This window comes from Nannobrachium achirus (genome assembly GCF_963921795.1).
Source record: "Nannobrachium achirus genome assembly, chromosome: 18".
Lineage (NCBI taxonomy): Eukaryota > Metazoa > Chordata > Actinopteri > Myctophiformes > Myctophidae > Nannobrachium > Nannobrachium achirus.
In genome coordinates, this window is record NC_137825.1 from 37,534,768 (window position 1) to 37,562,144 (window position 27,377).

The window sequence follows — 27,377 nt, forward strand, 5'->3', positions numbered from 1 at the left end:
AGATATCACTCATCCCACAAGAAGTACGGCAGCAAACGTTTATCTCTAGTTTTATTTAAGTACTGATCTCAAAGGCCTGATCTTACTTTAAGTCCTTATCTGAATTACATACATTCTTGTATACTGTATCTATAAGTGGAGTCTGTGTCTGTAACAAAAGATGAGATCAAAAAATGTTCGATCAGAATACTTATTGATTTTTCCTATCTGTGTGCCCAGGGATTGCAACCACAACAGAAAGAGAAGTCATTAGTTCAACCATACCAGTTCCAGAGAGAGAATCTACAACCGCAGAAATCACTCATCCCACAAGAAGTACGGCAGCAAATGTTTATCTCTAGCTTTTCTTTTAAGTATTAATCTCAAAGGCCTGAACTTAGTTGACCTCCTTTTCTGAATGTCATCAATTCTTATATACCGTAGGCTATCTATCTGTGGAGTCTGAGTCTGTAACAAAATAGGAGATTTTTTTTAAATTATTTAACTACAGATCTCAAAGGCCTGATCTTATATTAAATCCTTATCTGAATTACATCAGTTCTTGTATATGTATACTGTATCTATCAGAGAAAAAAATGTTCGGTCAGAGTACTAATTGATTTTTCCTATCTGTGCGTCCAGGGATTGCAACCACAACAGAAAGAGAAGTCATTAGTTCAACCATACCAGTTCCAGAGAGAGAATCTACAACCGCAGAAATCACTCATCCCACAAGAAGTACGGCAGCAAACGTTTATCTCTTTCGTTTCCTTTAAGTATTAATCTCAAAGGCCTGATCTTAGTTGACCTCCTTTTCTGAATGTCATCAATTCTTGTATACCGTAGGCTATCTATCTGTGGAGTCTGAGTCTGTAACAAAATAGGAGATTTTTTTATTATTATTTAACTACGGATCTCAAAGGCCTGATCTTATATTAAATCCTTATCTGAATTACATCAGTTCTTGTATACCGTATCTATCAGAGAAAAAAATGTTCGGTCAGAGTACTAATTGATTTTTCCTATCTGTGCGTCCAGGGATTGCAACCACAACAGAAAGAGAAGTCATTCGTTCAACCATACCAGTTCCAGAGAGAGAATCTACAACCGCAGATATCACTCATCCCACAAGAAGTACGGCAGCAAACGTTTATCTCTAGTTTTATTTAAGTACTGATCTCAAAGGCCTGATCTTACTTTAAGTCCTTATCTGAATTACATAAATTCTTGTATACCGTATCTATAAGTGGAGTCTGTGTCTGTAACAAAAGATGAGATCAAAAAATGTTCGATCAGAATACTTATTGATTTTTCCTATCTGTGTGCCCAGGGATTGCAACCACAACAGAAAGAGAAGTCATTAGTTCAACCATACCAGTTCCAGAGAGAGAATCTACAACCGCAGAAATCACTCATCCCACAAGAAGTACGGCAGCAAACGTTTATCTCTAGCTTTTCTTTTAAGTATTAATCTCAAAGGCCTGAACTTAGTTGACCTCCTTTTCTGAATGTCATCAATTCTTATATACCGTAGGCTATCTATCTGTGGAGTCTGAGTCTGTAACAAAATAGGAGATTTTTTTTAAATGATTTAACTACAGATCTCAAAGGCCTGATCTTATATTAAATCCTTATCTGAATTACATCAGTTCTTGTATATGTATACTGTATCTATCAGAGAAGAAAATGTTCGGTCAGAGTACTAATTGATTTTTCCTATCTGTGCGTCCAGGGATTGCAACCACAACAGAAAGAGAAGTCATTAGTTCAACCATACCAGTTCCAGAGAGAGAATCTACAACCGCAGAAATCACTCATCCCACAAGAAGTACGGCAGCAAACGTTTATCTCTTTCTTTTCCTTTAAGTATTAATCTCAAAGGCCTGATCTTAGTTGACCTCCTTTTCTGAATGTCATCAATTCTTGTATACCGTAGGCTATCTATCTGTGGAGTCTGAGTCTGTAACAAAATAGGAGATTTTTTTATTATTATTTAACTACGGATCTCAAAGGCCTGATCTTATATTAAATCCTTATCTGAATTACATCAGTTCTTGTATACCGTATCTATCAGAGAAAAAAATGTTCGGTCAGAGTACTAATTGATTTTTCTTATCTGTGTGCCCAGGGATTGCAACCACAACAGAAAGAGAAGTCATTCGTCCAACCATACCAGTTCCAGAGAGAGAATCTACAACCGCAGATATCACTCATCCCACAAGAAGTACGGCAGCAAACGTTTATCTCTAGTTTTATTTAAGTACTGATCTCAAAGGCCTGATCTTACTTTAAGTCCTTATCTGAATTACATAAATTCTTGTATACCGTATCTATAAGTGGAGTCTGTGTCTGTAACAAAAGATGAGATCAAAAAATGTTCGATCAGAATACTTATTGATTTTTCCTATCTGTGTGCCCAGGGATTGCAACCACAACAGAAAGAGAAGTCATTAGTTCAACCATACCAGTTCCAGAGAGAGAATCTACAACCGCAGAAATCACTCATCCCACAAGAAGTACGGCAGCAAACGTTTATCTCTAGCTTTTCTTTTAAGTATTAATCTCAAAGGCCTGAACTTAGTTGACCTCCTTTTCTGAATGTCATCAATTCTTATATAGCGTAGGCTATCTATCTGTGGAGTCTGAGTCTGTAACAAAATAGGAGATTTTTTTTTAATTATTTAACTACAGATCTCAAAGGCCTGATCTTATATTAAATCCTTATCTGAATTACATCAGTTCTTGTATATGTATACTGTATATATCAGAGAAAAAAATGTTCGGTCAGAGTACTAATTGATTTTTCCTATCTGTGCGTCCAGTGATTGCAACCACAACAGAAAGAGAAGTCATTCATTCAACCATACCAGTTCCAGAGAGAGATTCTACAACCGCAGATATTACTCCTACCACAAGAAGTATGGCAGCAAACGTCTATCTCTAGTTTTTCTGTTAAGTAATTGATCTCAAAGAACTGATCTTATTTTGAGTCCTAACTGAATTACATCAATTCTTGTATACCGTATCTATCTGTGGAATCTGCGTCTGTAACATAATAGGAGATAAAAAAAACTTCAATCAGAATACAAATAGATTTTTCCTATTTGTCTGCCCCAGGGATTGCAACCTCAACAGAAAGAGAAGTAATTCGTTCAACCATACCAGTTCCAGAGAGAGAATCTACAACCGCAGAAATCGCTCATCCCACAAGAAGTACGGCAGCAAACGTTTATCTCTAGTTTTATTTAAGTATTGATCTGAAAGGTCTCATCTTATTTTAAGTCCTTATCTGAATTACTTGAATTCTTGTATACCGTATCTATCTGTGGATTCTGCATCTGTAACAAAATAGGAGATTTTCTTTGATCAGAATATTAATTGTTGTTTCCTATATGTGTGCCCAGGGATTGCAACCACAACAGAAAGAGAAGTCGTTCGTTCAACCATACCAGTTGCAGAAAGAGAATCTACAACGATAGTTCCTACTCCTCCCACAACAAGTATGGCAGCAAAAGTTTCTTCTGTAGTTTTATTCAAGGCCTGTTCTGAAGACTGTTCACAGTTGTAATTGTGTACGTCTTGTTCTTGTGTTAATGCTATGAACGATGAATTGACTCACAAACCAATGTGACTGTGGGAGCACATTTTTGTTCTTATTATTCTATCATTTTCATCTACTCCACCTGTAGAGGTGACATCTTATGTTCTCAGAAACAGCAAAGAACTATTCCACAATTCACTATGCTGTTAATGTAACTTTCCAGATTATGTTTTGCAGAGATAGTTGACAAAACAACATAGGCTACTGTAGATATCGATAAAGTACATTAATTTTCCTGACAGAACTGAATGGTTTTATTTCAAGAAAAGTTCCAATGTTAGCCCTGCTGCAGGGACGAGGATTTAAAGATTACAAAGTAATCTTGCACAAAGATATATATATATATATATATATATATATATATATATATTTTTTTTGTAATAAAAAGCAACACAAACTTCTTGACCTTTTTAGCAAAGCTTTCATACTCTTTTTCTCTGTGTACAGGCTGCTTATATACAGTTCAGCAATACTACATCTAAACCTGCAACTAATGAAAATTGTTTCTACCCATTGTGCACCACCTACAGCTACAACACCTGCACCACCAGCAGAGCCAAAGGTTGTATTGGAATTCAAAATAGATCAAACCTTCACAGCAGATCTTGCAGACAAATCCTCTGCTGCGTTCCAGACCTTATCGACCCAAGTAGAAGCAGCGGTAAGGTTCCTGCTTCATGTTCATAATATTAATTCATTATACTGACTAGAAACAATAACACACAGGTAATCATATGTAATCCATATTAATATTGGTTGAATAATAGTGATTATTTTACAATTTCTCTGGATTTGTTTTTGTTTCTTTCAATGACTTCAACTTTATGTTTTGTTTCCAGATGGACGTCGTCTATAGTACAAAGTTTGGTGATACTTTCAAACGCACTGTAGTAACAGGTTTCAGGTAAGCATTGATGGTATTTATTACTAAGACGTGATTTTTATTTATTTATTGTATTACTAAGACATGATTTACTAATTGATTAGCAACGTAAATGCATTGCAATAAATAATCCTAACAAGACACAACTTTTCAAAATCACTTTTGTAGCTCAGGATCAGTGAAGGTAGATGCAGAATTAATATTCAACCAAGGGACTGCAGCACCAAATGCCACTTCTGTGGCTGATACTCTTGTGGAGGCTGCCTCCAGCTCGAATTTCTCCCTTCCTGTGAACACATCCTCAATTGTTGCCACTGGTAAGAGTTTCTGATTCAACAAATAAAACCTCAGACTCTTCCTTTCAAATACAAGTTTGAAAAAATTTAAATTTTTCTGTGCGTGCACAATTACTGACATGAAGGTTTTATCTTCACAGCGGTTTTGCCACCAACTTCAGCAGCCAGAACAGCAGCACCTTTAACAACAGTTTCTACGAATTCACCAGCAGGTATTATGATGTGATTAAAGAAAGATTATAATATTCCAACATCATCACCTATAAATGCAATTTAATGCAAATTTGTAAACACAACAACATCGGTAAGTGCGACCATAGTTATAGTAAATTGTTCAATCAGAATACTAATTGATTTTCCCCATCTGTGTGCCCAGGAATTGCAACCACAACAGAAAGAGAAGTAATTCGTCCAACCATACCAGTTCCAGAGAGAGATTCTACAACCACAGAAATGGCTCATCCCACAAGAAGTACGGCAGCAAACGTTTATCTCTATTTTTTATATGTTTTATTTAAGTACTGATCTCAAAGTCCTGAACTTATTTTAAGTCCTTATCTGAATTACATCAATTCGTGTATACCGTATCTATCTGTGCAGTCTTTGTCTGTAACTAAATAGGAGATCAAAATATATTTTATCAGAATACTAATTGATTGTTCCTATCTGTGTGCCCAGGGATTGCAACCACAACAGAAAGAGAAATCATTCGTTCAACCATACCAGTTCCAGAGAGAGAATCTACAACCGCAGAAATCACTCATCCCACAAGAAGTACGGCAGCAAACGTTTATCTCTTTCTTTTCCTTTAAGTATTAATCTCAAAGGCCTGATCTTAGTTGACCTCCTTTTCTGAATGTCATCAATTCTTGTATACCGTAGGCTATCTATCTGTGGAGTCTGAGTCTGTAACAAAATAGGAGATTTTTTTATTATTATTTAACTACGGATCTCAAAGGCCTGATCTTATATTAAATCCTTATCTGAATTACATCAGTTCTTGTATACCGTATCTATCAGAGAAAAAAATGTTCGGTCAGAGTACTAATTGATTTTTCCTATCTGTGCGTCCAGGGATTGCAACCACAACAGAAAGAGAAGTCATTCGTTCAACCATACCAGTTCCAGAGAGAGATTCTACAACCGCAGGTATTCCTCCTCCCACAAGAGGTATGGCAGCAAACGTCTATCTCTAGTTTTTCTTTTAAGTAATTGATCTCAAAGAACTGATCTTATTTTGAGTCCTTATCTGAATTACATCAATTCTTGTATACTGTATCTATCTGTGGAATCTGCGTCTGTAACATAATAGGAGATAAAAAATCTTCAATCAGAATACAAATTGATTTTTCTTATCTGTGTGCCCAGGGATTGCAACCACAACAGAAAGAGAAGTCATTCGTCCAACCATACCAGTTCCAGAGAGAGAATCTACAACCGCAGATATCACTCATCCCACAAGAAGTACGGCAGCAAACGTTTATCTCTAGTTTTATTTAAGTACTGATCTCAAAGGCCTGATCTTACTTTAAGTCCTTATCTGAATTACATAAATTATTGTATACCGTATCTATAAGTGGAGTCTGTGTCTGTAACAAAAGATGAGATCAAAAAATGTTCGATCAGAATACTTATTGATTTTTCCTATCTGTGTGCCCAGGGATTGCAACCACAACAGAAAGAGAAGTCATTAGTTCAACCATACCAGTTCCAGAGAGAGAATCTACAACCGCAGAAATCACTCATCCCACAAGAAGTACGGCAGCAAACGTTTATCTCTAGCTTTTCTTTTAAGTATTAATCTCAAAGGCCTGAACTTAGTTGACCTCCTTTTCTGAATGTCATCAATTCTTATATACCGTAGGCTATCTATCTGTGGAGTCTGAGTCTGTAACAAAATAGGAGATTTTTTTAAAATTATTTAACTACGGATCTCAAAGGCCTGATCTTATATTAAATCCTTATCTGAATTACATCAGTTCTTGTATATGTATACTGTATCTAACAGAGAAAAAAATGTTCGGTCAGAGTACTAATTGATTTTTCCTATCAGTGCGTCCAGGGATTGCAACCACAACAGAAAGAGAAGTCATTAGTTCAACCATACCAGTTCCAGAGAGAGAATCTACAACCGCAGAAATCACTCATCCCACAAGAAGTACGGCAGCAAACGTTTATCTCTTTCTTTTCCTTTAAGTATTAATCTCAAAGGCCTGATCTTAGTTGACCTCCTTTTCTGAATGTCATCAATTCTTGTATACCGTAGGCTATCTATCTGTGGAGTCTGAGTCTGTAACAAAATAGGAGATTTTTTTATTATTATTTAACTACGGATCTCAAAGGCCTGAACTTATATTAAATCCTTATCTGAATTACATCAGTTCTTGTATACCGTATCTATCAGAGAAAAAGATGTTCGGTCAGAGTACTAATTGATTTTTCCTATCTGTGCGTCCAGGGATTGCAACCACAACAGAAAGAGAAGTCATTCGTTCAACCATACCAGTTCCAGAGAGAGAATCTACAACCGCAGATATCACTCATCCCACAAGAAGTACGGCAGCAAACGTTTATCTCTAGTTTTATTTAAGTACTGATCTCAAAGGCCTGATCTTACTTTAAGTCCTTATCTGAATTACATACATTCTTGTATACCGTATCTATAAGTGGAGTCTGTGTCTGTAACAAAATATGAGATCAAAAAATGTTTGATCAGAATACTTATTGATTTTTCCTATCTGTGTGCCCAGGGATTGCAACCACAACAGAAAGAGAAGTCATTAGTTCAACCATACCAGTTCCAGAGAGAGAATCTACAACCGCAGAAATCACTCATCCCACAAGAAGTACGGCAGCAAACGTTTATCTCTAGCTTTTCTTTTAAGTATTAATCTCAAAGGCCTGAACTTAGTTGACCTCCTTTTCTGAATGTCATCAATTCTTATATACCGTAGGCTATCTATCTGTGGAGTCTGAGTCTGTAACAAAATAGGAGATTTTTTTTAAATGATTTAACTACAGATCTCAAAGGCCTGATCTTATATTAAATCCTTATCTGAATTACATCAGTTCTTGTATATGTATACTGTATCTATCAGAGAAAAAAATGTTCGGTCAGAGTACTAATTGATTTTTCCTATCTGTGCGTCCAGGGATTGCAACCACAACAGAAAGAGAAGTCATTAGTTCAACCATACCAGTTCCAGAGAGAGAATCTACAACCGCAGAAATCACTCATCCCACAAGAAGTACGGCAGCAAACGTTTATCTCTTTCTTTTCCTTTAAGTATTAATCTCAAAGGCCTGATCTTAGTTGACCTCCTTTTCTGAATGTCATCAATTCTTGTATACCGTAGGCTATCTATCTGTGGAGTCTGAGTCTGTAACAAAATAGGAGATTTTTTTATTATTATTTAACTACGGATCTCAAAGGCCTGATCTTATATTAAATCCTTATCTGAATTACATCAGTTCTTGTATACCGTATCTATCAGAGAAAAAAATGTTCGGTCAGAGTACTAATTGATTTTTCTTATCTGTGTGCCCAGGGATTGCAACCACAACAGAAAGAGAAGTCATTCGTCCAACCATACCAGTTCCAGAGAGAGAATCTACAACCGCAGATATCACTCATCCCACAAGAAGTACGGCAGCAAACGTTTATCTCTAGTTTTATTTAAGTACTGATCTCAAAGGCCTGATCTTACTTTAAGTCCTTATCTGAATTACATAAATTCTTGTATACCGTATCTATAAGTGGAGTCTGTGTCTGTAACAAAAGATGAGATCAAAAAATGTTCGATCAGAATACTTATTGATTTTTCCTATCTGTGTGCCCAGGGATTGCAACCACAACAGAAAGAGAAGTCATTAGTTCAACCATACCAGTTCCAGAGAGAGAATCTACAACCGCAGAAATCACTCATCCCACAAGAAGTACGGCAGCAAACGTTTATCTCTAGCTTTTCTTTTAAGTATTAATCTCAAAGGCCTGAACTTAGTTGACCTCCTTTTCTGAATGTCATCAATTCTTATATAGCGTAGGCTATCTATCTGTGGAGTCTGAGTCTGTAACAAAATAGGAGATTTTTTTTTTAATTATTTAACTACAGATCTCAAAGGCCTGATCTTATATTAAATCCTTATCTGAATTACATCAGTTCTTGTATATGTATACTGTATATATCAGAGAAAAAAATGTTCGGTCAGAGTACTAATTGATTTTTCCTATCTGTGCGTCCAGGGATTGCAACCACAACAGAAAGAGAAGTCATTCATTCAACCATACCAGTTCCAGAGAGAGATTCTACAACCGCAGATATTACTCCTACCACAAGAAGTATGGCAGCAAACGTCTATCTCTAGTTTTTCTGTTAAGTAATTGATCTCAAAGAACTGATCTTATTTTGAGTCCTAACTGAATTACATCAATTCTTGTATACCGTATCTATCTGTGGAATCTGCGTCTGTAACATAATAGGAGATAAAAAAAACTTCAATCAGAATACAAATAGATTTTTCCTATTTGTCTGCCCCAGGGATTGCAACCTCAACAGAAAGAGAAGTAATTCGTTCAACCATACCAGTTCCAGAGAGAGAATCTACAACCGCAGAAATCGCTCATCCCACAAGAAGTACGGCAGCAAACGTTTATCTCTAGTTTTATTTAAGTATTGATCTGAAAGGTCTCATCTTATTTTAAGTCCTTATCTGAATTACTTGAATTCTTGTATACCGTATCTATCTGTGGATTCTGCATCTGTAACAAAATAGGAGATTTTCTTTGATCAGAATATTAATTGTTGTTTCCTATATGTGTGCCCAGGGATTGCAACCACAACAGAAAGAGAAGTCGTTCGTTCAACCATACCAGTTGCAGAAAGAGAATCTACAACGATAGTTCCTACTCCTCCCACAACAAGTATGGCAGCAAAAGTTTCTTCTGTAGTTTTATTCAAGGCCTGTTCTGAAGACTGTTCACAGTTGTAATTGTGTACGTCTTGTTCTTGTGTTAATGCTATGAACGATGAATTGACTCACAAACCAATGTGACTGTGGGAGCACATTTTTGTTCTTATTATTCTATCATTTTCATCTACTCCACCTGTAGAGGTGACATCTTATGTTCTCAGAAACAGCAAAGAACTATTCCACAATTCACTATGCTGTTAATGTAACTTTCCAGATTATGTTTTGCAGAGATAGTTGACAAAACAACATAGGCTACTGTAGATATCGATAAAGTACATTAATTTTCCTGACAGAACTGAATGGTTTTATTTCAAGAAAAGTTCCAATGTTAGCCCTGCTGCAGGGACGAGGATTTAAAGATTACAAAGTAATCTTGCACAAAGATATATATATATATATATATATTTTTTTTTGTAATAAAAAGCAACACAAACTTCTTGACCTTTTTAGCAAAGCTTTCATACTCTTTTTCTCTGTGTACAGGCTGCTTATATACAGTTCAGCAATACTACATCTAAACCTGCAACTAATGAAAATTGTTTCTACCCATTGTGCACCACCTACAGCTACAACACCTGCACCACCAGCAGAGCCAAAGGTTGAATTGGAATTCAAAATAGATCAAACCTTCACAGCAGATCTTGCAGACAAATCCTCTGCTGCGTTCCAGACCTTATCGACCCAAGTAGAAGCAGCGGTAAGGTTCCTGCTTCATGTTCATAATATTAATTCATTATACTGACTAGAAACAATAACACACAGGTAATCATATGTAATCCATATTAATATTGGTTGAATAATAGTGATTATTTTACAATTTCTCTGGATTTGTTTTTGTTTCTTTCAATGACTTCAACTTTATGTTTTGTTTCCAGATGGACGTCGTCTATAGTACAAAGTTTGGTGATACTTTCAAACGCACTGTAGTAACAGGTTTCAGGTAAGCATTGATGGTATTTATTACTAAGACGTGATTTTTATTTATTTATTGTATTACTAAGACATGATTTACTAATTGATTAGCAACGTAAATGCATTGCAATAAATAATCCTAACAAGACACAACTTTTCAAAATCACTTTTGTAGCTCAGGATCAGTGAAGGTAGATGCAGAATTAATATTCAACCAAGGGACTGCAGCACCAAATGCCACTTCTGTGGCTGATACTCTTGTGGAGGCTGCCTCCAGCTCGAATTTCTCCCTTCCTGTGAACACATCCTCAATTGTTGCCACTGGTAAGAGTTTCTGATTCAACAAATAAAACCTCAGACTCTTCCTTTCAAATACAAGTTTGAAAAAATTTAAATTTTTCTGTGCGTGCACAATTACTGACATGAAGGTTTTATCTTCACAGCGGTTTTGCCACCAACTTCAGCAGCCAGAACAGCAGCACCTTTAACAACAGTTTCTACGAATTCACCAGCAGGTATTATGATGTGATTAAAGAAAGTTTATAATATTCCAACATCATCACCTATAAATGCAATTTAATGCAAATTTGTAAACACAACAACATCGGTAAGTGCGACCATAGTTATAGTAAATTGTTCAATCAGAATACTAATTGATTTTCCCCATCTGTGTGCCCAGGAATTGCAACCACAACAGAAAGAGAAGTAATTCGTCCAACCATACCAGTTCCAGAGAGAGATTCTACAACCACAGAAATGGCTCATCCCACAAGAAGTACGGCAGCAAACGTTTATCTCTATTTTTTATATGTTTTATTTAAGTACTGATCTCAAAGTCCTGAACTTATTTTAAGTCCTTATCTGAATTACATCAATTCGTGTATACCGTATCTATCTGTGCAGTCTTTGTCTGTAACTAAATAGGAGATCAAAATATATTTTATCAGAATACTAATTGATTGTTCCTATCTGTGTGCCCAGGGATTGCAACCACAACAGAAAGAGAAATCATTCGTTCAACCATACCAGTTCCAGAGAGAGAATCTACAACCGCAGAAATCACTCATCCCACAAGAAGTACGGCAGCAAACGTTTATCTCTAGCTTTTCTTTTAAGTATTAATCTCAAAGGCCTGAACTTAGTTGACCTCCTTTTCTGAATGTCATCAATTCTTATATAGCGTAGGCTATCTATCTGTGGAGTCTGAGTCTGTAACAAAATAGGAGATTTTTTTTAAATTATTTAACTACAGATCTCAAAGGCCTGATCTTATATTAAATCCTTATCTGAATTACATCAGTTCTTGTATATGTATACTGTATATATCAGAGAAAAAAATGTTCGGTCAGAGTACTAATTGATTTTTCCTATCTGTGCGTCCAGGGATTGCAACCACAACAGAAAGAGAAGTCATTCATTCAACCATACCAGTTCCAGAGAGAGATTCTACAACCGCAGATATTACTCCTACCACAAGAAGTATGGCAGCCAACGTCTATCTCTAGTTTTTCTGTTAAGTAATTGATCTCAAAGAACTGATCTTATTTTGAGTCCTAACTGAATTACATCAATTCTTGTATACCGTATCTATCTGTGGAATCTGCGTCTGTAACATAATAGGAGATAAAAAAAACTTCAATCAGAATACAAATAGATTTTTCCTATTTGTCTGCCCCAGGGATTGCAACCTCAACAGAAAGAGAAGTAATTCGTTCAACCATACCAGTTCCAGAGAGAGAATCTACAACCGCAGAAATGGCTCATCCCACAAGAAGTACGGCAGCAAACGTTTATCTCTAGTTTTATTGAAGTACTGATCTCAAAGGCCTGATCTTATTTTAAGTCCTTATATGAATTACATGAATTCTTGTATACCGTATCTAAGTGGAGTCTGTGTCTGTAACAAAAGAGGAGATCAAAAAATGTTCGACCATAATACTTATTGATTTTTCCTATCTGTGCGTCCAGGGATTGCAACCTCAACAGAAAGAGAAAAAATTCGTTCAACCATACCAGTTCCAGAGAGAGCGTCTACAACCGCAGATATTACTCCTCCCACAAGAAGTACGGCAGCAAACTTTATCTCTTGTTTTTCTTTGAAGTATTGATCTCAAAGGCCTGATCTTATTTTAAGTCCTGATCTGAATTACATCAATTCTTGTATACCGTATCTAGCTGTGGATTCTGCATCTCAAACATAATAGGAGATCAAAAAACTTCAATCAGAATACTAATTGAGTTTTGCCTTCTGTGGGCCCAGGGATTGCAACCACAACAGACAGAGAAGTCATTCGTTCAACCATACCAGTTGCAGAGAGAGATTCTACAACTGCAGAAATAGCTCATCCCACAAGAAGTACGGCAGCAAACGTTTATCTCTAGTTTTATCTAAGTACTGATCTCAAAGGCCTGATCTTTTTTTGAGTACTTATCTGAATTACATCACTGTTTGTAAACAATATCTATCTGTTGATGCTGTGTCTGTAACACAATAGGGGATCAATAAAATGTCGAACAGAATACTAATAGATTGTTCCTATCTGTGTGCCCAGGGATTGCAACCACAACAGAAAGAGAAGTCATTCCAACCACTCCAGAGGTAATTCCAACCACTCCAGAAAGAGAAGTCATTCCAACCACTCCAGAAAGAGAAGTCATTCCAACCACTCCAGAAAGAGAAGTCATTCCAACCACTCAAGAAGTCATTCCAACCACTCCAGAAAGAGAAGTCATTCCAACCACCCCAGAAAGAGAAGTCATTCCAACCACTCAAGAAGTCATTCCAACCACTCCAGAAAGAGAAGTCATTCCAACCACCCCAGAAAGAGAAGTCATTCCAACCACTCAAGAAGTCATTCTAACCACTCCAGAAAGAGAAGTCATTCCAACCACTCCAGAAGTCATTCCAACCACTCCAGAAGTCATTCTAACCACTCCAGAAAGAGAAGTCATTCCAACCACTCCAGAAAGAGAAGTCATTCCAACCACTCAAGAAGTCATTTCAACCACTGCAGAAAGAGAAGTCATTCGGACCACTCCAGAAAGAGAAGTCATTCCAACCACTCCAGAAAGAGAAGTCATTCCAACCACTCCAGAAAGAGAAGTCATTCCAACCACTCCAGAAGTCATTCCAACCACTCCAGAAAGAGAAGTCATTCCAACCACTCAAGAAGTCATTCCAACCACTGCAGAAAGAGAAGTCATTCGGACCACTCCAGAAAGAGAAGTCATTCCGACCACCCCAGAAAGAGAAGTCATTCCGACCACTCCAGAAAGAGAAGTCATTCCAACCACTCAAGAAGTCATTCCAACCAGTCCAGAAAGAGAAGTCATTCCAACCACTCAAGAAGTCATTCCAACCACTCCAGAAGTCATTCCAACCGCTCCAGAAAGAGAAGTCATTCCAACCACTCCAGAAGTCATTCCGACCACTCCAGAAAGAGAAGTCATTCCGACCACTCCAGAAAGAGAAGTTATTACGACCACTCCAGAAAGAGAAGTCATTCCGACCACCCCAGAAAGAGAAGTCATTCCGACCACCTCAGAAAGAGAAGTCATTCCAACCACTCCAGAAAGAGAAGTCATTCGTTCAACCATACCAGTTCCAGAGAGAGAATCTACAACCGCAGAAATCGCTCATCCCACAAGAAGTACGGCAGCAAACGTTTATCTCTAGTTTTATTTAAGTATTGATCTGAAAGGTCTCATCTTATTTTAAGTCCTTATCTGAATTACTTGAATTCTTGTATACCGTATCTATCTGTGGATTCTGCATCTGTAACATTAACAAAATAGGAGATTTTCTTTGATCAGAATATTAATTGTTGTTTCCTATATGTGTGCCCAGGGATTGCAACCACAACAGAAAGAGAAGTCGTTCGTTCAACCATACCAGTTGCAGAAAGAGAATCTACAACGATAGTTCCTACTCCTCCCACAACAAGTATGGCAGCAAAAGTTTCTTCTGTAGTTTTATTCAAGGCCTGTTCTGAAGACTGTTCACAGTTGTAATTGTGTTCGTCTTGTTCTTGTGTTAATGCTATGAACGATGAATTGACTCACAAACCAATGTGACTGTGGGAGCACATTTTTGTTCTTATTATTCTATCATTTTCATCTACTCCACCTGTAGAGGTGACATCTTATGTTCTCAGAAACAGCAAAGAACTATTCCACAATTCACTATGCTGTTAATGTAACTTTCCAGATTATGTTTTGCAGAGATAGTTGACAAAACAACATAGGCTACTGTAGATATTGATAAAGTACATTAATTTTCCTGACAGAACTGAATGGTTTTATTTCAAGAAAAGTTCCAATGTTAGCCCTGCTGCAGGGACGAGGATTTAAAGATTACAAAGTAATCTTGCACAAAGATATATATATATATATATATATTCTTTTTGTAATAAAAAGCAACACAAACTTCTTGACCTTTTTAGCAAAGCTTTCATACTCTTTTTCTCTGTGTACAGGCTGCTTATATACAGTTCAGCAATACTACATCTAAACCTGCAACTAATGAAAATTGTTTCTACCCATTGTGCACCACCTACAGCTACAACACCTGCACCACCAGCAGAGCCAAAGGTTGTATTGGAATTCAAAATAGATCAAACCTTCACAGCAGATCTTGCAGACAAATCCTCTGCTGCGTTCCAGACCTTATCGACCCAAGTAGAAGCAGCGGTAAGGTTCCTGCTTCATGTTCATAATATTAATTCATTATACTGACTAGAAACAATAACACACAGGTAATCATATGTAATCCATATTAATATTGGTTGAATAATAGTGATTATTTTACAATTTCTCTGGATTTGTTTTTGTTTCTTTCAATGACTTCAACTTTATGTTTTGTTTCCAGATGGACGTCGTCTATAGTACAAAGTTTGGTGATACTTTCAAACGCACTGTAGTAACAGGTTTCAGGTAAGCATTGATGGTATTTATTACTAAGACGTGATTTTTATTTATTTATTGTATTACTAAGACATGATTTACTAATTGATTAGCAACGTAAATGCATTGCAATAAATAATCCTAACAAGACACAACTTTTCAAAATCACTTTTGTAGCTCAGGATCAGTGAAGGTAGATGCAGAATTAATATTCAACCAAGGGACTGCAGCACCAAATGCCACTTCTGTGGCTGATACTCTTGTGGAGGCTGCCTCCAGCTCGAATTTCTCCCTTCCTGTGAACACATCCTCAATTGTTGCCACTGGTAAGAGTTTCTGATTCAACAAATAAAACCTCAGACTCTTCCTTTCAAATACAAGTTTGAAAAAATTTAAATTTTTCTGTGCGTGCACAATTACTGACATGAAGGTTTTATCTTCACAGCGGTTTTGCCACCAACTTCAGCAGCCAGAACAGCAGCACCTTTAACAACAGTTTCTACGAATTCACCAGCAGGTATTATGATGTGATTAAAGAAAGATTATAATATTCCAACATCATCACCTATAAATGCAATTTAATGCAAATTTGTAAACACAACAACATCGGTAAGTGCGACCATAGTTATAGTAAATTGTTCAATCAGAATACTAATTGATTTTCCCCATCTGTGTGCCCAGGAATTGCAACCACAACAGAAAGAGAAGTAATTCGTCCAACCATACCAGTTCCAGAGAGAGATTCTACAACCACAGAAATGGCTCATCCCACAAGAAGTACGGCAGCAAACGTTTATCTCTATTTTTTATATGTTTTATTTAAGTACTGATCTCAAAGTCCTGAACTTATTTTAAGTCCTTATCTGAATTACATCAATTCGTGTATACCGTATCTATCTGTGCAGTCTTTGTCTGTAACTAAATAGGAGATCAAAATATATTTTATCAGAATACTAATTGATTGTTCCTATCTGTGTGCCCAGGGATTGCAACCACAACAGAAAGAGAAATCATTCCAACCACTCAAGAGATCATTCCAACCACTCCAGAAAGAGAAGTCATTCCAACCACTCCAGAAAGAGAAGTCATTCCAACCACAGAAAGAGAAGTCATTCCAACCACTCCAGAAAGAGACGTTATTCCAACAACAACAGAAAGAGAAGTCATTTCAACCACTCTAGAAAGAGAAGTCATTCCAACCACCCCAGAAAGAGAAGTCTTTCCGACGACCCCAGAAAGAGAATTCATTCCGACCACTCCAGAAAGAGAAGTCATTCCGACCACCCCAGAAAGAGAAGTCATTCCAACCACTCCAGAAGTCATTCTAACCACTCCAGAAAGAGAAGTCATTCGGACCACTCCAGAAAGAGAAGTCATTCCAACCACTCCAGAAAGAGAAGTCATTCCAACCACTCAAGAAGTCATTCCAACCACTCCAGAAAGAGAAGTCATTTCAACCACAGAAAGAGAAGTCATTCCAAGCACTCCAGAAGTCATTACAACCACTCCAGAAAGAGAAGTCATTCGGACCACTCCAGAAAGAGAAGTCATTCGGACCACTCCAGAAAGAGAAGTCATTCGGACCACTCCAGAAGTCATTCCAACCACTCCAGAAGTCATTCCAACCACTCCAGAAAGAGAAGTCATTCGGACCACTCCAGAAAGAGAAGTCATTCGGACCACTGCAGAAAGAGAAGTCATTCCAACCACTCAAGAAGTCATTCCAACCACTCCAGAAAGAGAAGTTATTCCAACCACTCAAGAAGTCATTTCAACCACTCCAGAAAGAGAAGTTATTCCAACCACCCCAGAAAGAGAAGTCATTCCAACCACTCCAGAAGTCATTCTAACCACTCCAGAAAGAGAAGTCATTCGGACCACTCCAGAAAGAGAAGTCATTCGGACCACTCCAGAAAGAGAAGTCATTCCAACCACTCCAGAAAGAGAAGTCATTCCAACCACTCAAGAAGTCATTCCAACCACTCCAGAAAGAGACGTTATTCCAACCACTCCAGAAAGAGAAGTCATTCCAACCACAGAAAGAGAAGTCATTCCAACCACTCCAGAAGTCATTCCAACCACTCCAGAAAGAGAAGTCATTCGAACCACTCCAGAAAGAGAAGTCATTCCAACCACAGAAAGAGAAGTAATTCCAACCACTCCAGAAGTCATTCCAACCACTCCAGAAAGAGACGTTATTCCAACAACAACAGCAAGAGAAGTCATTCCAACCACTCCAGAAAGAGAAGTCATTCCAACCACTCAAGAAGTCATTCCAACCACTCCAGAAAGAGTAGTCATTCCAACCACTCCAGAAAGAGACGTTATTCCAACCACTCCAGAAAGAGAAGTCATTCCAACCACTCCAGAAGTCATTCGAACCACTCCAGAAAGAGAAGTCATTCCAACCACTCCAGAAAGAGAAGTCATTCCAACCACAGAAAGAGAAGTCATTCCAACCACTCCAGAAGTCATTCCAACCACTCCAGAAAGAGACGTTATTCCAACAACAACAGAAAGAGAAGTCATTCCAACCACTCCAGAAAGAGAAGTCATTCCAACCACTCAAGAAGTCATTCCAACCACTCCAGAAAGAGTAGTCATTCCAACCACTCCAGAAAGAGAAGTCATTCCAACCACTCCAGAAAGAGAAGTCATTCCGACCACCCCAGAAAGAGAAATCATTCCGACCACCTCAGAAAGAGAAGTCATTCCAACCACTCCAGAAAGAGAAGTAATTCGTTCAACCATACCAGTTCCAGAGAGAGAATCTACAACCGCAGGAATCGCTCATCCCACAAGAAGTACGGAAGCAAACGTTTATCTCTAGTTTTATTTAAGTATTGATCTGAAAGGTCTGATTTTATTTTAAGTCCTTATCTGTATTACTTGAATTCTTGTATACCGTATCTATTATTAATTGTTTGTTCCTATATGTGTGCCCAGGGATTGCAACCACAACAGAAAGAGAAGTCATTCGTTCAACCATACCAGTTCCAGAAAGAGAATCTACAACGATAGTTCCTACTCCTCCCACAACAAGTATGGCAGCAAAAGTTTAGTTTTATTCAAGTCCTGTTCTGAAGACTGGTCACAGTTGTAATTGTGTACGTCTTGTTCTTGTGTTAATGCTATGAACGATTAATTGACTCACAAACCAATGTGACTGTGGGAGCACATTTTTGTTCTTATTATTCTATCATTTTCATCTACTCCACCTGTAGAGTTGACATCTTATGTTCTCAGAAACAGCAAAGAACTATTCCACAATTCACCTTGTTGTTAATGTAACTTTCCAGATTATGTTTTGCAGAGATAGTTGACAAAACAACATAGGCTACTGTAGAGTAAATTAATTCTCCTGACAGAACTGAATGGGTTTATTTCAAGAAAAGTTCCAATGTTAGCCCTGCTGCAGTGACGAGGATTTAAAGATTACAAAGTAATCTTGCACAAAGATAATTGTTTTTGTTTTTGTAATAAAAAGCAACACAAACTAGACCTTTTTAGCAAAGCTTTCATACTATTTCTCTGTGTACAGGCTGCTTATATACAGTTCAGCAATACTACATCAATAAACCTGCAACTAATGAAAATTGTTTCTACCCATTGTGCACCACCTACAGCTACAACACCTGCACCACCAGTAGAGCCAAAGGTTGAATTGGAATTCAAAATAGATCAAACCTTCACAGCAGATCTTGCAGACAAATCCTCTGCTGCGTTCCAGACCTTATCGACCCAAGTAGAAGCAGCGGTAAGGTTCTTGCTTCATGTTCATAATATTAATTCATTATACTGACTAGAAACAATAACACAGGTAATCATGTGTAATCCATGATATTGGTTGAATAATAGTGATTCTTTTACAATTTCTCTGGATTTGTTTTTGTTTCTTTCAATGACTTCAACTTTATGTTTTGTTTCCAGATGGACGTCGTCTATAGTACAAAGTTTGGTGATACTTTCAAACGCACTGTTGTAACAGGTTTCAGGTAAGCATTGATGGTATTTATTACTAATACATAATTTTTATTTATTTATTGTATAACTAAGACATGATTTACTAATTGATTAGCAACGTAAATGCATTGCAATAAATAATCCTAACAAGACACAACTTTTCAAAATCACTTTTGTAGCTCAGGATCAGTGAAGGTAGATGCAGAATTAATATTCAACCAAGGGACTGCAGCACCAAATGCCACTTCTGTGGCTGATACTCTTGTGGAGGCTGCCTCCAGCTCCAATTTCTCCCTTCCTGTGAACACATCCTCAATTGTTGCCACTGGTAAGAGTTTCTGTTTCAACAAATAAAACCTCAGACTTTTCCTTTCAAATACAAGTTTGATAACCTTTACATGTTTCTGTGCGTGCACAAACTGACATGAAGGTTTTATCTTCACAGCGGTTTTGACGCCAACTTCAGCAGCCAGAACAGCAGCACCTTTAACAACAGTTTCTACGAATTCACCAGAAGGTATTACGATTTGATTAAAGAAAGATTATAATATTGCAACATCATCACCTATAAATGCAACGTAATGCAAATTACCTGAAAACACAACAACATTGGTAAGTGCGACCATAGCACAGTTATAGTAAATTATTCAATCAGAATACTAATTGATTTTTCCCATCTGTGTGCCCAGAAATTGCAACCACAACAGAAAGAGAAGTAATTCGAACCACTCTAGAAAGAGAAGTCATTCGAACCACTCCAGAAAGAGAAGTCATTCGAACCACTCCAGAAAGAGAAGTTATTCCAACAATAACAGAAAGAGAAGTCACTCCAACCACTCCCGAAAGAGAAGTTATTCCAACAATAACAGAAAGAGAAGTCATTCCAACCACTCCAGAAAGAGAAGTCATTCCAACCACTCCAGCAAGAGAAGTCATTCGAACCACTCCAGAAAGCGTAGTTATTCCAACAATAACAGAAAGAGAAGTCATTCCAACCACTCCAGAAAGAGAAGTCATTCCAACCACTCCAGAAAGAGAAGTCATTCCAACCACTCCAGCAAGAGAAGTCATTCAAACCACTCCAGAAAGCGTAGTTATTCCAACAATAACAGAACGAGAAGTCATTCCAACCACTCCAGAAAGAGAAGTCATTCGAACCACCTCAGAACGAGAAGTAATTCGAACCACTCCAGAAAGAGAAGTCATTCCAACCAGTCCAGAACGAGAAGTCATTCCAACCACTCCAGAAAGAGAAGTCATTCCAACCACTCCAGGACGAGAAGTAATTCCAACCACTCCAGAAAGAGAAGTCATTCGAACCACTCCAGAACGAGAAGTTATTCCAACCACTCCAGAAAGAGAAGTCATTCGAACCACTCCAGAAAGAGAAGTTATTCCAACAATAACAGAAAGAGAAGTCATTCCAACCACTCCAGAAAGAGAAGTCATTCCAACCACTCCCGAAAGAGAAGTTATTCCAACAATAACAGAAAGAGAAGTCATTCGAACCACTCCAGAAAGAGAAGTCATTCCAACCACTCCAGAAAGAGAAGTCATTCCAACCACTCCAGAAAGAGAAGTCATTCGAACCACTCCAGAAAGCGTAGTTATTCCAACAATAACAGAAAGAGAAGTCATTCCAACCACTCCAGAAGAGGTTATTCCAACAATAACAGAACGAGAAGTCATTCCAACCACTCCAGAAAGAGAAGTCATTCGAACCACTCCAGAACGAGAAGTCATTCGAACTACTCCAGAAAGAGAAGTCATTCCAACCACTCCAGAAACAGAAGTCATTCCAACAACTCCAGAAAGAGAAGTTATTCGAACCACTCCAGAAAGAGAAGTCATTCGAACCACTCCAGAAAGAGAAGTCATTCGAACCACTCCAGAAAGAGAAGTTATTCCAACAATAACAGAAAGAGAAGTCATTCCAACCACTCCAGAAGTCATTCCAACCACTCCAGAAAGAGAAGTCATTCTAACCACTCCAGAAAGAGAAGTCATTCCAACCACTCCAGAAAGAGAAGTCATTCCAACCACTCCAGAAAGAGAAGTTATTCCAACAATAACAGAAAGAGAATTCATTCCAACCTCTCCAGAAAGAGAAGTCATTCCGACCACCCCAGAAAGAGAAGTCATTCCGACCACCTCAGAAAGAGAAGTCATTCCGACCACTCCAGAAAGAGAAGTCATTCGTTCAACCATACCAGTTCCAGAAAGAGCATCTACAACGATAGTTCCTACTCCTCCCACAACAAGTATGGCAGCCAAAGTTTCTGTAGTTTTATCCAAGTCCTGTTTTGAAGACTGGTCACAGTTGTAATTGTGTACATCTTGTACTTGTGTTAATGCTATGAACGATTAATTGACTCACAATCCAATGTGACTGCGGGAGCACATTTTTGTCTTCTCCACCTTTAGAGTTGCCATCTCATCTTCTCAGATACAGCAAAGAACTATTCCACAATTCACCTTGTTGTTAATGTAACTTTCCAGATTATGTTTTGCAGAGATAGTTGACAAAATCAGGTTACTTTAGATATAGATAAAGTAAATTAGTTCTCCTGACAGAACTGGTTTTATTTGAAGAAACTTTCCAATGTTATTCCTGCTGCTGTGACAAGGATTTAAAGATTACAAAGTAAAAGCTTGCACAAAGATCTTTGTTATTTTTGGTATTTGGTATTCTTTGGTATTTTTTAGCAACACAAACCTTTTTAGCAAAGCTTTTATACTCTTGTTCTTCTTTTTCTCTGTGTACAGTCTTCTTATATAGTCATAGCTTTACTACATCAATAAACCTGCAACTAATGAAAATTGTTTCTACCCATTGTGCATCACCTACAGCTACAACACCTGCACCACCAGTAGAGCCAAAGGTTGTACTGAAATTCAAAATAGATCAAACCTTCACAGCAGCTCTTTCAAACAAATCCTCTGCTGCATTCCTGGCCTTATCGAACCAAGTAGAAGCAGCGGTAAGGTTCCTGCTTCATGTTCATAACATTAATTCATTATACTGACTAGAAACAATAACACACAGGAAATCATGTGTAATCCATAATAATGATATTTGTTGAATAATAGTGATTCTTTTACAGTTTCTCTGGAATATCTTTTGTTTCTTTCAATGACTTCAACTTATGTTTTGTTTACAGATGGACTTCGTCTATAGAACAAAGTTTGCTGATACTTTCAATCGCGTTGTTGTAACAGGTTTCAGGTAAGCACTGATGGACTTTATTGTAATACTAAGATGTGATTTACTAATTTATTCGCAACATAATTGCAGTGCAATAAATAATCCTAACAAGACACAACTTTTCAAAATCACTTTTGTAGCTCAGGATCAGTGAAGGTAGATGCAGAATTAATATTCAACCAAGGGAATGCAGCACCAAATGCCACTTCTGTGGTTGATACTCTTGTGGAGGCTGCCTCCAGCTCTAATTTCTCCCTTCCTGTGAACACATCCTCAATTGTCGCCACTGGTAAGAGTTTGTATTTAAACAAATACAACCTCAGACTCTTCCTTTTAAATATATTTAATAACATTTTTTTTGTCCCTGCACATACTGACATGAACGTTCTATCTTCACAGTGGTTTTGCCACCAACTCCAGCAGCCAGAACAGCAGCACCTTTAACAACAGTTTCTACAAATTCACCAGCAGGTATTACGATTTGATGAAAATGTTTTAATATTGCAACATCATCACCAATAAATGCAATTTAATGCAAATCATCTATAAACACAACATGGCTAAGTGCGACCACAGCACAGTTATGATAAATTGTTAATTTATGTAGAAAAAATAGGAACACAAAATGTGTTCAATTAGAATACTACAGTAGTCCTGATCTCTAGACTGGTGACAGCTATAATTGCTCATGCCTTGAACATATTTGTGTTTGATTTCAAAGATGAATTGACTTGGGTACCTTTGTTGGTTATTGGGTAACCCCTGTATTGGCTGTAATACTACCACTTTCATCCACGTCATCTATATTGTTTTGATTATATTGATTCCACTCCCGGTTGAGTTGCCATCTAATGTTTTTAGAAGCAGCACAGACCTCATCCACGATCCATGTGTCGTTGTCAACGTGATATTGATGATAATGACACAATTGTTGTTTACTGAGATTAATTAGAACTAAACAACATTATATGTATATAATATTAAATATATATATATTCTGAAAGACATACATTCTTCTTTATATGACTGTGTAGTCTATGTATGTAACAAAATAGGAGAGCGAAATGTGCCCAATTAGAATAATAGTTGATTTCTTTCTGTCTATGTACCTAGGTATTCCAACCACTCCAGAAAGAGAAGTCATTCGAACCACTCCAGAACGAGAAGTTATTCGAACCACTCCAGAAAGAGAAGTCATTCGAACCACTCCAGAACGAGAAGTCATTCGAACCACTCCAGAACGAGAAGTTATTCGAACCACTCCAGAACGAGAAGTTATTCGAACCACTCCAGAAAGAGAAGTCATTCGAACCACTCCAGAAAGAGAAGTCATTCCAACCACTCCAGAAAGAGAAGTCATTCCAACCACTCCAGAAAGAGTAGTTATTCGAACCACTCCACAAAGAGAAGTCATTCGAACCACTCCAGAAAGAGTATTTATTCCAACAATAACAGAACGAGAATTCATTCCAACCACTCCAGAAAGAGAAGTCATTCGAACCACTCCAGAACGAGAAGTAATTCCAACCACAACAGAAAGAGAAGTCATTCGAACCACTCCAGAACGAGAAGTTATTCGAACCACTCCAGAAAGAGAAGTCATTCGAACCACTCCAGAACGAGAAGTCATTCGAACCACTCCAGAACGAGAAGTCATTCGAACCACTCCAGAACGAGAAGTTATTCGAACCACTCCAGAAAGAGAAGTCATTCGAACCACTCCAGAACGAGAAGTCATTCGAACCACTCCAGAACGAGAAGTTATTCTAACCACTCCAGAAAGAGAAGTCATTCGAACCACTCCAGAAAGAGAAGTCATTCGAACCACTCCAGAAAGAGAAGTCATTCCAACCACTCCAGAAAGAGAAGTCATTCCACCCACTACTCCACCCATTACTCCACCCACTACCACACCCACGACTCCACTCACTACTCCCACACCAGCTCCCGCAACTGCACTTTCAACTCGTCCCAACAGAAGAGGTAAGTTTACAAAAGTTTATCTTTGTTTCTATTTCAAATTCTGATCTGCACAGATCAGAATTTCACAGATTCACAGCTGCAATTTCTTATGCGTTGCATGTGTTTTTTCTTTGAAAGATCAATTGACTTGCAAACCTAAGAGACACTGTTTACTATACATACTACAGACTCATATACCACTTTTCTAAGTACTATTTGTCGTTCGTTCTCAACTGAAGTGATGCTAGCACCGACCACACCACAACGATAACGGCAACATAACTGATGTGAATGATAATTATTATCTTTATCGTGACCGGTGGGAATGATCAGAAGTATATATTACAGATAGGAGCTTCTTCAAACACAATGCTATTAAACTTGAATATTTGTAATTAATTAATAGCACCTATTATTATTTTTGTACACCCTAGGTCCACTCTACCCTAAAGGTGGAACCAGAGTGACTGATGTCAGCTCCCCGGCCATTCGCCTAGAACGACCTTTTGTCTACTTTGGACATATATATTCTCAGATATACGTATGTATACAATTTAACTGTTCACAACATTAATTTAATGTATTATGTTTTCTTTGTTTATTAAATGTTCACAGCCTATTGGCAAAAAAGCAACTTCCTGTACCAGAAAATAATATAGAATATATACATTATGAAATAAAGCTAATATTTAACAAATTATAATTATAATAATAAGCTTTTTGACTGTCAGTTGTAGGGCAGTACACTGTAAAATCCTGTGTTCATTTAACGCTGAACATGTGAAAGATTTAGTTTTTTGACCGTTTTTCTTTGATATAAAAATATATTACTGCCACATCTAACAAATATTTGTTTGTAAAGTTTGTTTCATCCACTCTATTTGTTTACAGGTCAACGCCAATGGACACCTTACCTTTGAGATTCCATTAAGTTTGAACCGGCCTCACAAGTTCCCTGCATTTGGGCCTTTAGATTTAATTGCTCCATTCTGGACAGATTTGGACAACAGCAGAAATTTTGAAATCACATATAACCAATACACGCATGGCAGTATCCTTATGCAGGCTACACAAGACATTAAGCAGTACTTCTCGGGCCTGGGTTTCTCTGCCCAGTGGGTGTTTGTTGCGACGTGGCATGAGGTGCCATACCATCAATCCCGAGTAGCAGTAAGTCATTTTTGTTGTATTGTCAGTTAAAAGTCATCCTCCTCCTGTGTCAATGGTGCATTATTTGTTTTTGTTTCATGTATTGTATGTGAGTTAGATATTTATTTTTATTCATTTTACAGCGTTCAACTTCTGTAAGGGGTACAACTTTCCAAGTAGTGTTGATCTTTGGAGACCGGTACACATTTATATTGATGAACTATGGCAACATAGCCTCAACTTCTCTGAACGTACAGGTGAGAACATTTTCAATATTTTTCATTGATGACAAACATATCTGCTTTCACAGATACTGTCACACAAACACAGTACCACGCAATTCAAAGTTTGTCTTGTGCGCACTATAGTGACATACCGGTAGCCTACAGTACATGCACCTTTACAAAACATATAGATATACACGTTGACATTTCTATTTGTATTCTTTTTACAGGCTGGCTATGACACGATCAATTCCACGCATCATTTCACCATTGGATCATCCTTCCCCAATCAAACCAGCGACTATTTAAATTTACGTACAGGCAGCAATGTAAATGTCACTGGTCGTTGGGCTTTTCGCGTTGACGGTGGATCCAGTGTATCTAGTGGCTGCACTTTTGATGGTAAAAACACACAAAGTTTGAATGAGTGCCATCTTATACTTTGTACAAATATCATACCTAAAACAATGTAAGCATGTACTTTGCATGGGTTTCCTAACGTCTTACAACTCGACATCAGGTAAATGACTATGGTTGTTCAAATAATATATACTTATTTTTTTTATGGTTCAAGTCAAGACTCATAGGGTCACTAAATAGAGTGGCTTTTTATAGTGCCACTCAATTATAGAGGTTGAGTTCCTTGGCCCACCACCAGCGTCCACAGCTAAATTGACACTGATAGGCATAGTAGTTACTAGTTAGTGAGAGAGAGAAAACAAACATAGGCAAAGAATTCTAATAATATATCCATCTACCCAAAAGAACTGTGTCTGTGACATGATTGGCCTTATCCTGTCCTCATCATTTGTTTTCAAGGTTCCCCTGTCCAGTTGGGTGACTCCTTCTGGAGAGACAGCTCTTGCCGTGAGTGGTGCAACTGTACCTCAGCTGGCCTGGAGTGCCACAACCAACCCTGTGCTCGCTCCCAAGTCTGCCGTGGTGATTATTTCCAGTTCTCCTGTGTGCCGGCGCCCCCGGCGCCACTGTTCCAGACCTGCACTGTGTGGGGGGACCCCCACTATGTCACCTTTGATGGTGCACTGGCTCATTTCCAGGGCACATGCTCTTATATCATCAGTGAGAGTGTGAATCACACTGGCGCTGAAACTGAGTTCAAAGTGGTGGCGACTAACAAACACCGTGGCAGCAACCGCGTGTCATTTGTGTCAGCAGTGGACATATACCTGTCAAATCAACACGAGACAGTCTATGTCAGGATTGGAGCCAGCAGGAGAGTGAAGGTAAATTCATTGTTACGGTGAACTAATCTAAACCATCAAATGTTGCTACCATCTAATGGGCAGAAAACATATGAAGGCCTAGACTG

At 37.8% G+C, this 27,377-nt stretch overlaps 2 protein-coding genes and 2 long non-coding RNA genes across 4 annotated transcripts in view; all 4 read left to right on the forward strand.

Annotated features, from left to right (window-relative positions):
• Window positions 1-4,118: 4,118 nt before the first annotated feature.
• LOC308302723 lies at window positions 4,119-4,687 on the forward strand. The gene is made up of 3 exons (XR_013962956.1): window positions 4,119-4,241; window positions 4,420-4,484; window positions 4,632-4,687. It is a non-coding gene; the product is annotated as an uncharacterized lncRNA (long non-coding RNA).
• Window positions 4,688-15,208: 10,521 nt separating this feature from the next.
• On the forward strand, window positions 15,209-15,777 carry LOC308302771. The gene is made up of 3 exons (XR_013962963.1): window positions 15,209-15,331; window positions 15,510-15,574; window positions 15,722-15,777. It is a non-coding gene; the product is annotated as an uncharacterized lncRNA (long non-coding RNA).
• Window positions 15,778-19,823: 4,046 nt separating this feature from the next.
• LOC308303081 (uncharacterized protein) lies at window positions 19,824-24,834 on the forward strand (the record flags this gene model as incomplete). The annotated part of the gene is made up of 10 exons (XM_080747401.1): window positions 19,824-19,835; window positions 19,953-20,024; window positions 22,358-22,488; window positions 22,669-22,733; window positions 22,853-23,001; window positions 23,112-23,183; window positions 23,826-24,091; window positions 24,249-24,472; window positions 24,573-24,695; window positions 24,813-24,834. The coding sequence occupies exons 4-10, from the start codon at window positions 22,669-22,671 to the stop codon at window positions 24,832-24,834; spliced, it is 921 nt and encodes a 306-aa protein (XP_080603527.1). The 5' UTR covers window positions 19,824-19,835; window positions 19,953-20,024; window positions 22,358-22,488.
• A 918-nt stretch (window positions 24,835-25,752) lies between these two features.
• LOC308303082 (IgGFc-binding protein-like) overlaps window positions 25,753-27,377 on the forward strand; it is a gene marked incomplete at its 3' end in the record, with an annotated part of 57,287 nt that continues 55,662 nt past the window's right edge. The window contains exons 1-3 of the mRNA XM_080747402.1: window positions 25,753-25,844; window positions 25,967-26,080; window positions 26,278-26,449. Of these exons, the coding sequence (XP_080603528.1) occupies window positions 26,039-26,080; window positions 26,278-26,449 (214 nt within the window). The 5' untranslated portion in view covers window positions 25,753-25,844; window positions 25,967-26,038. The remainder of the gene's footprint in view (window positions 25,845-25,966; window positions 26,081-26,277; window positions 26,450-27,377) is intronic.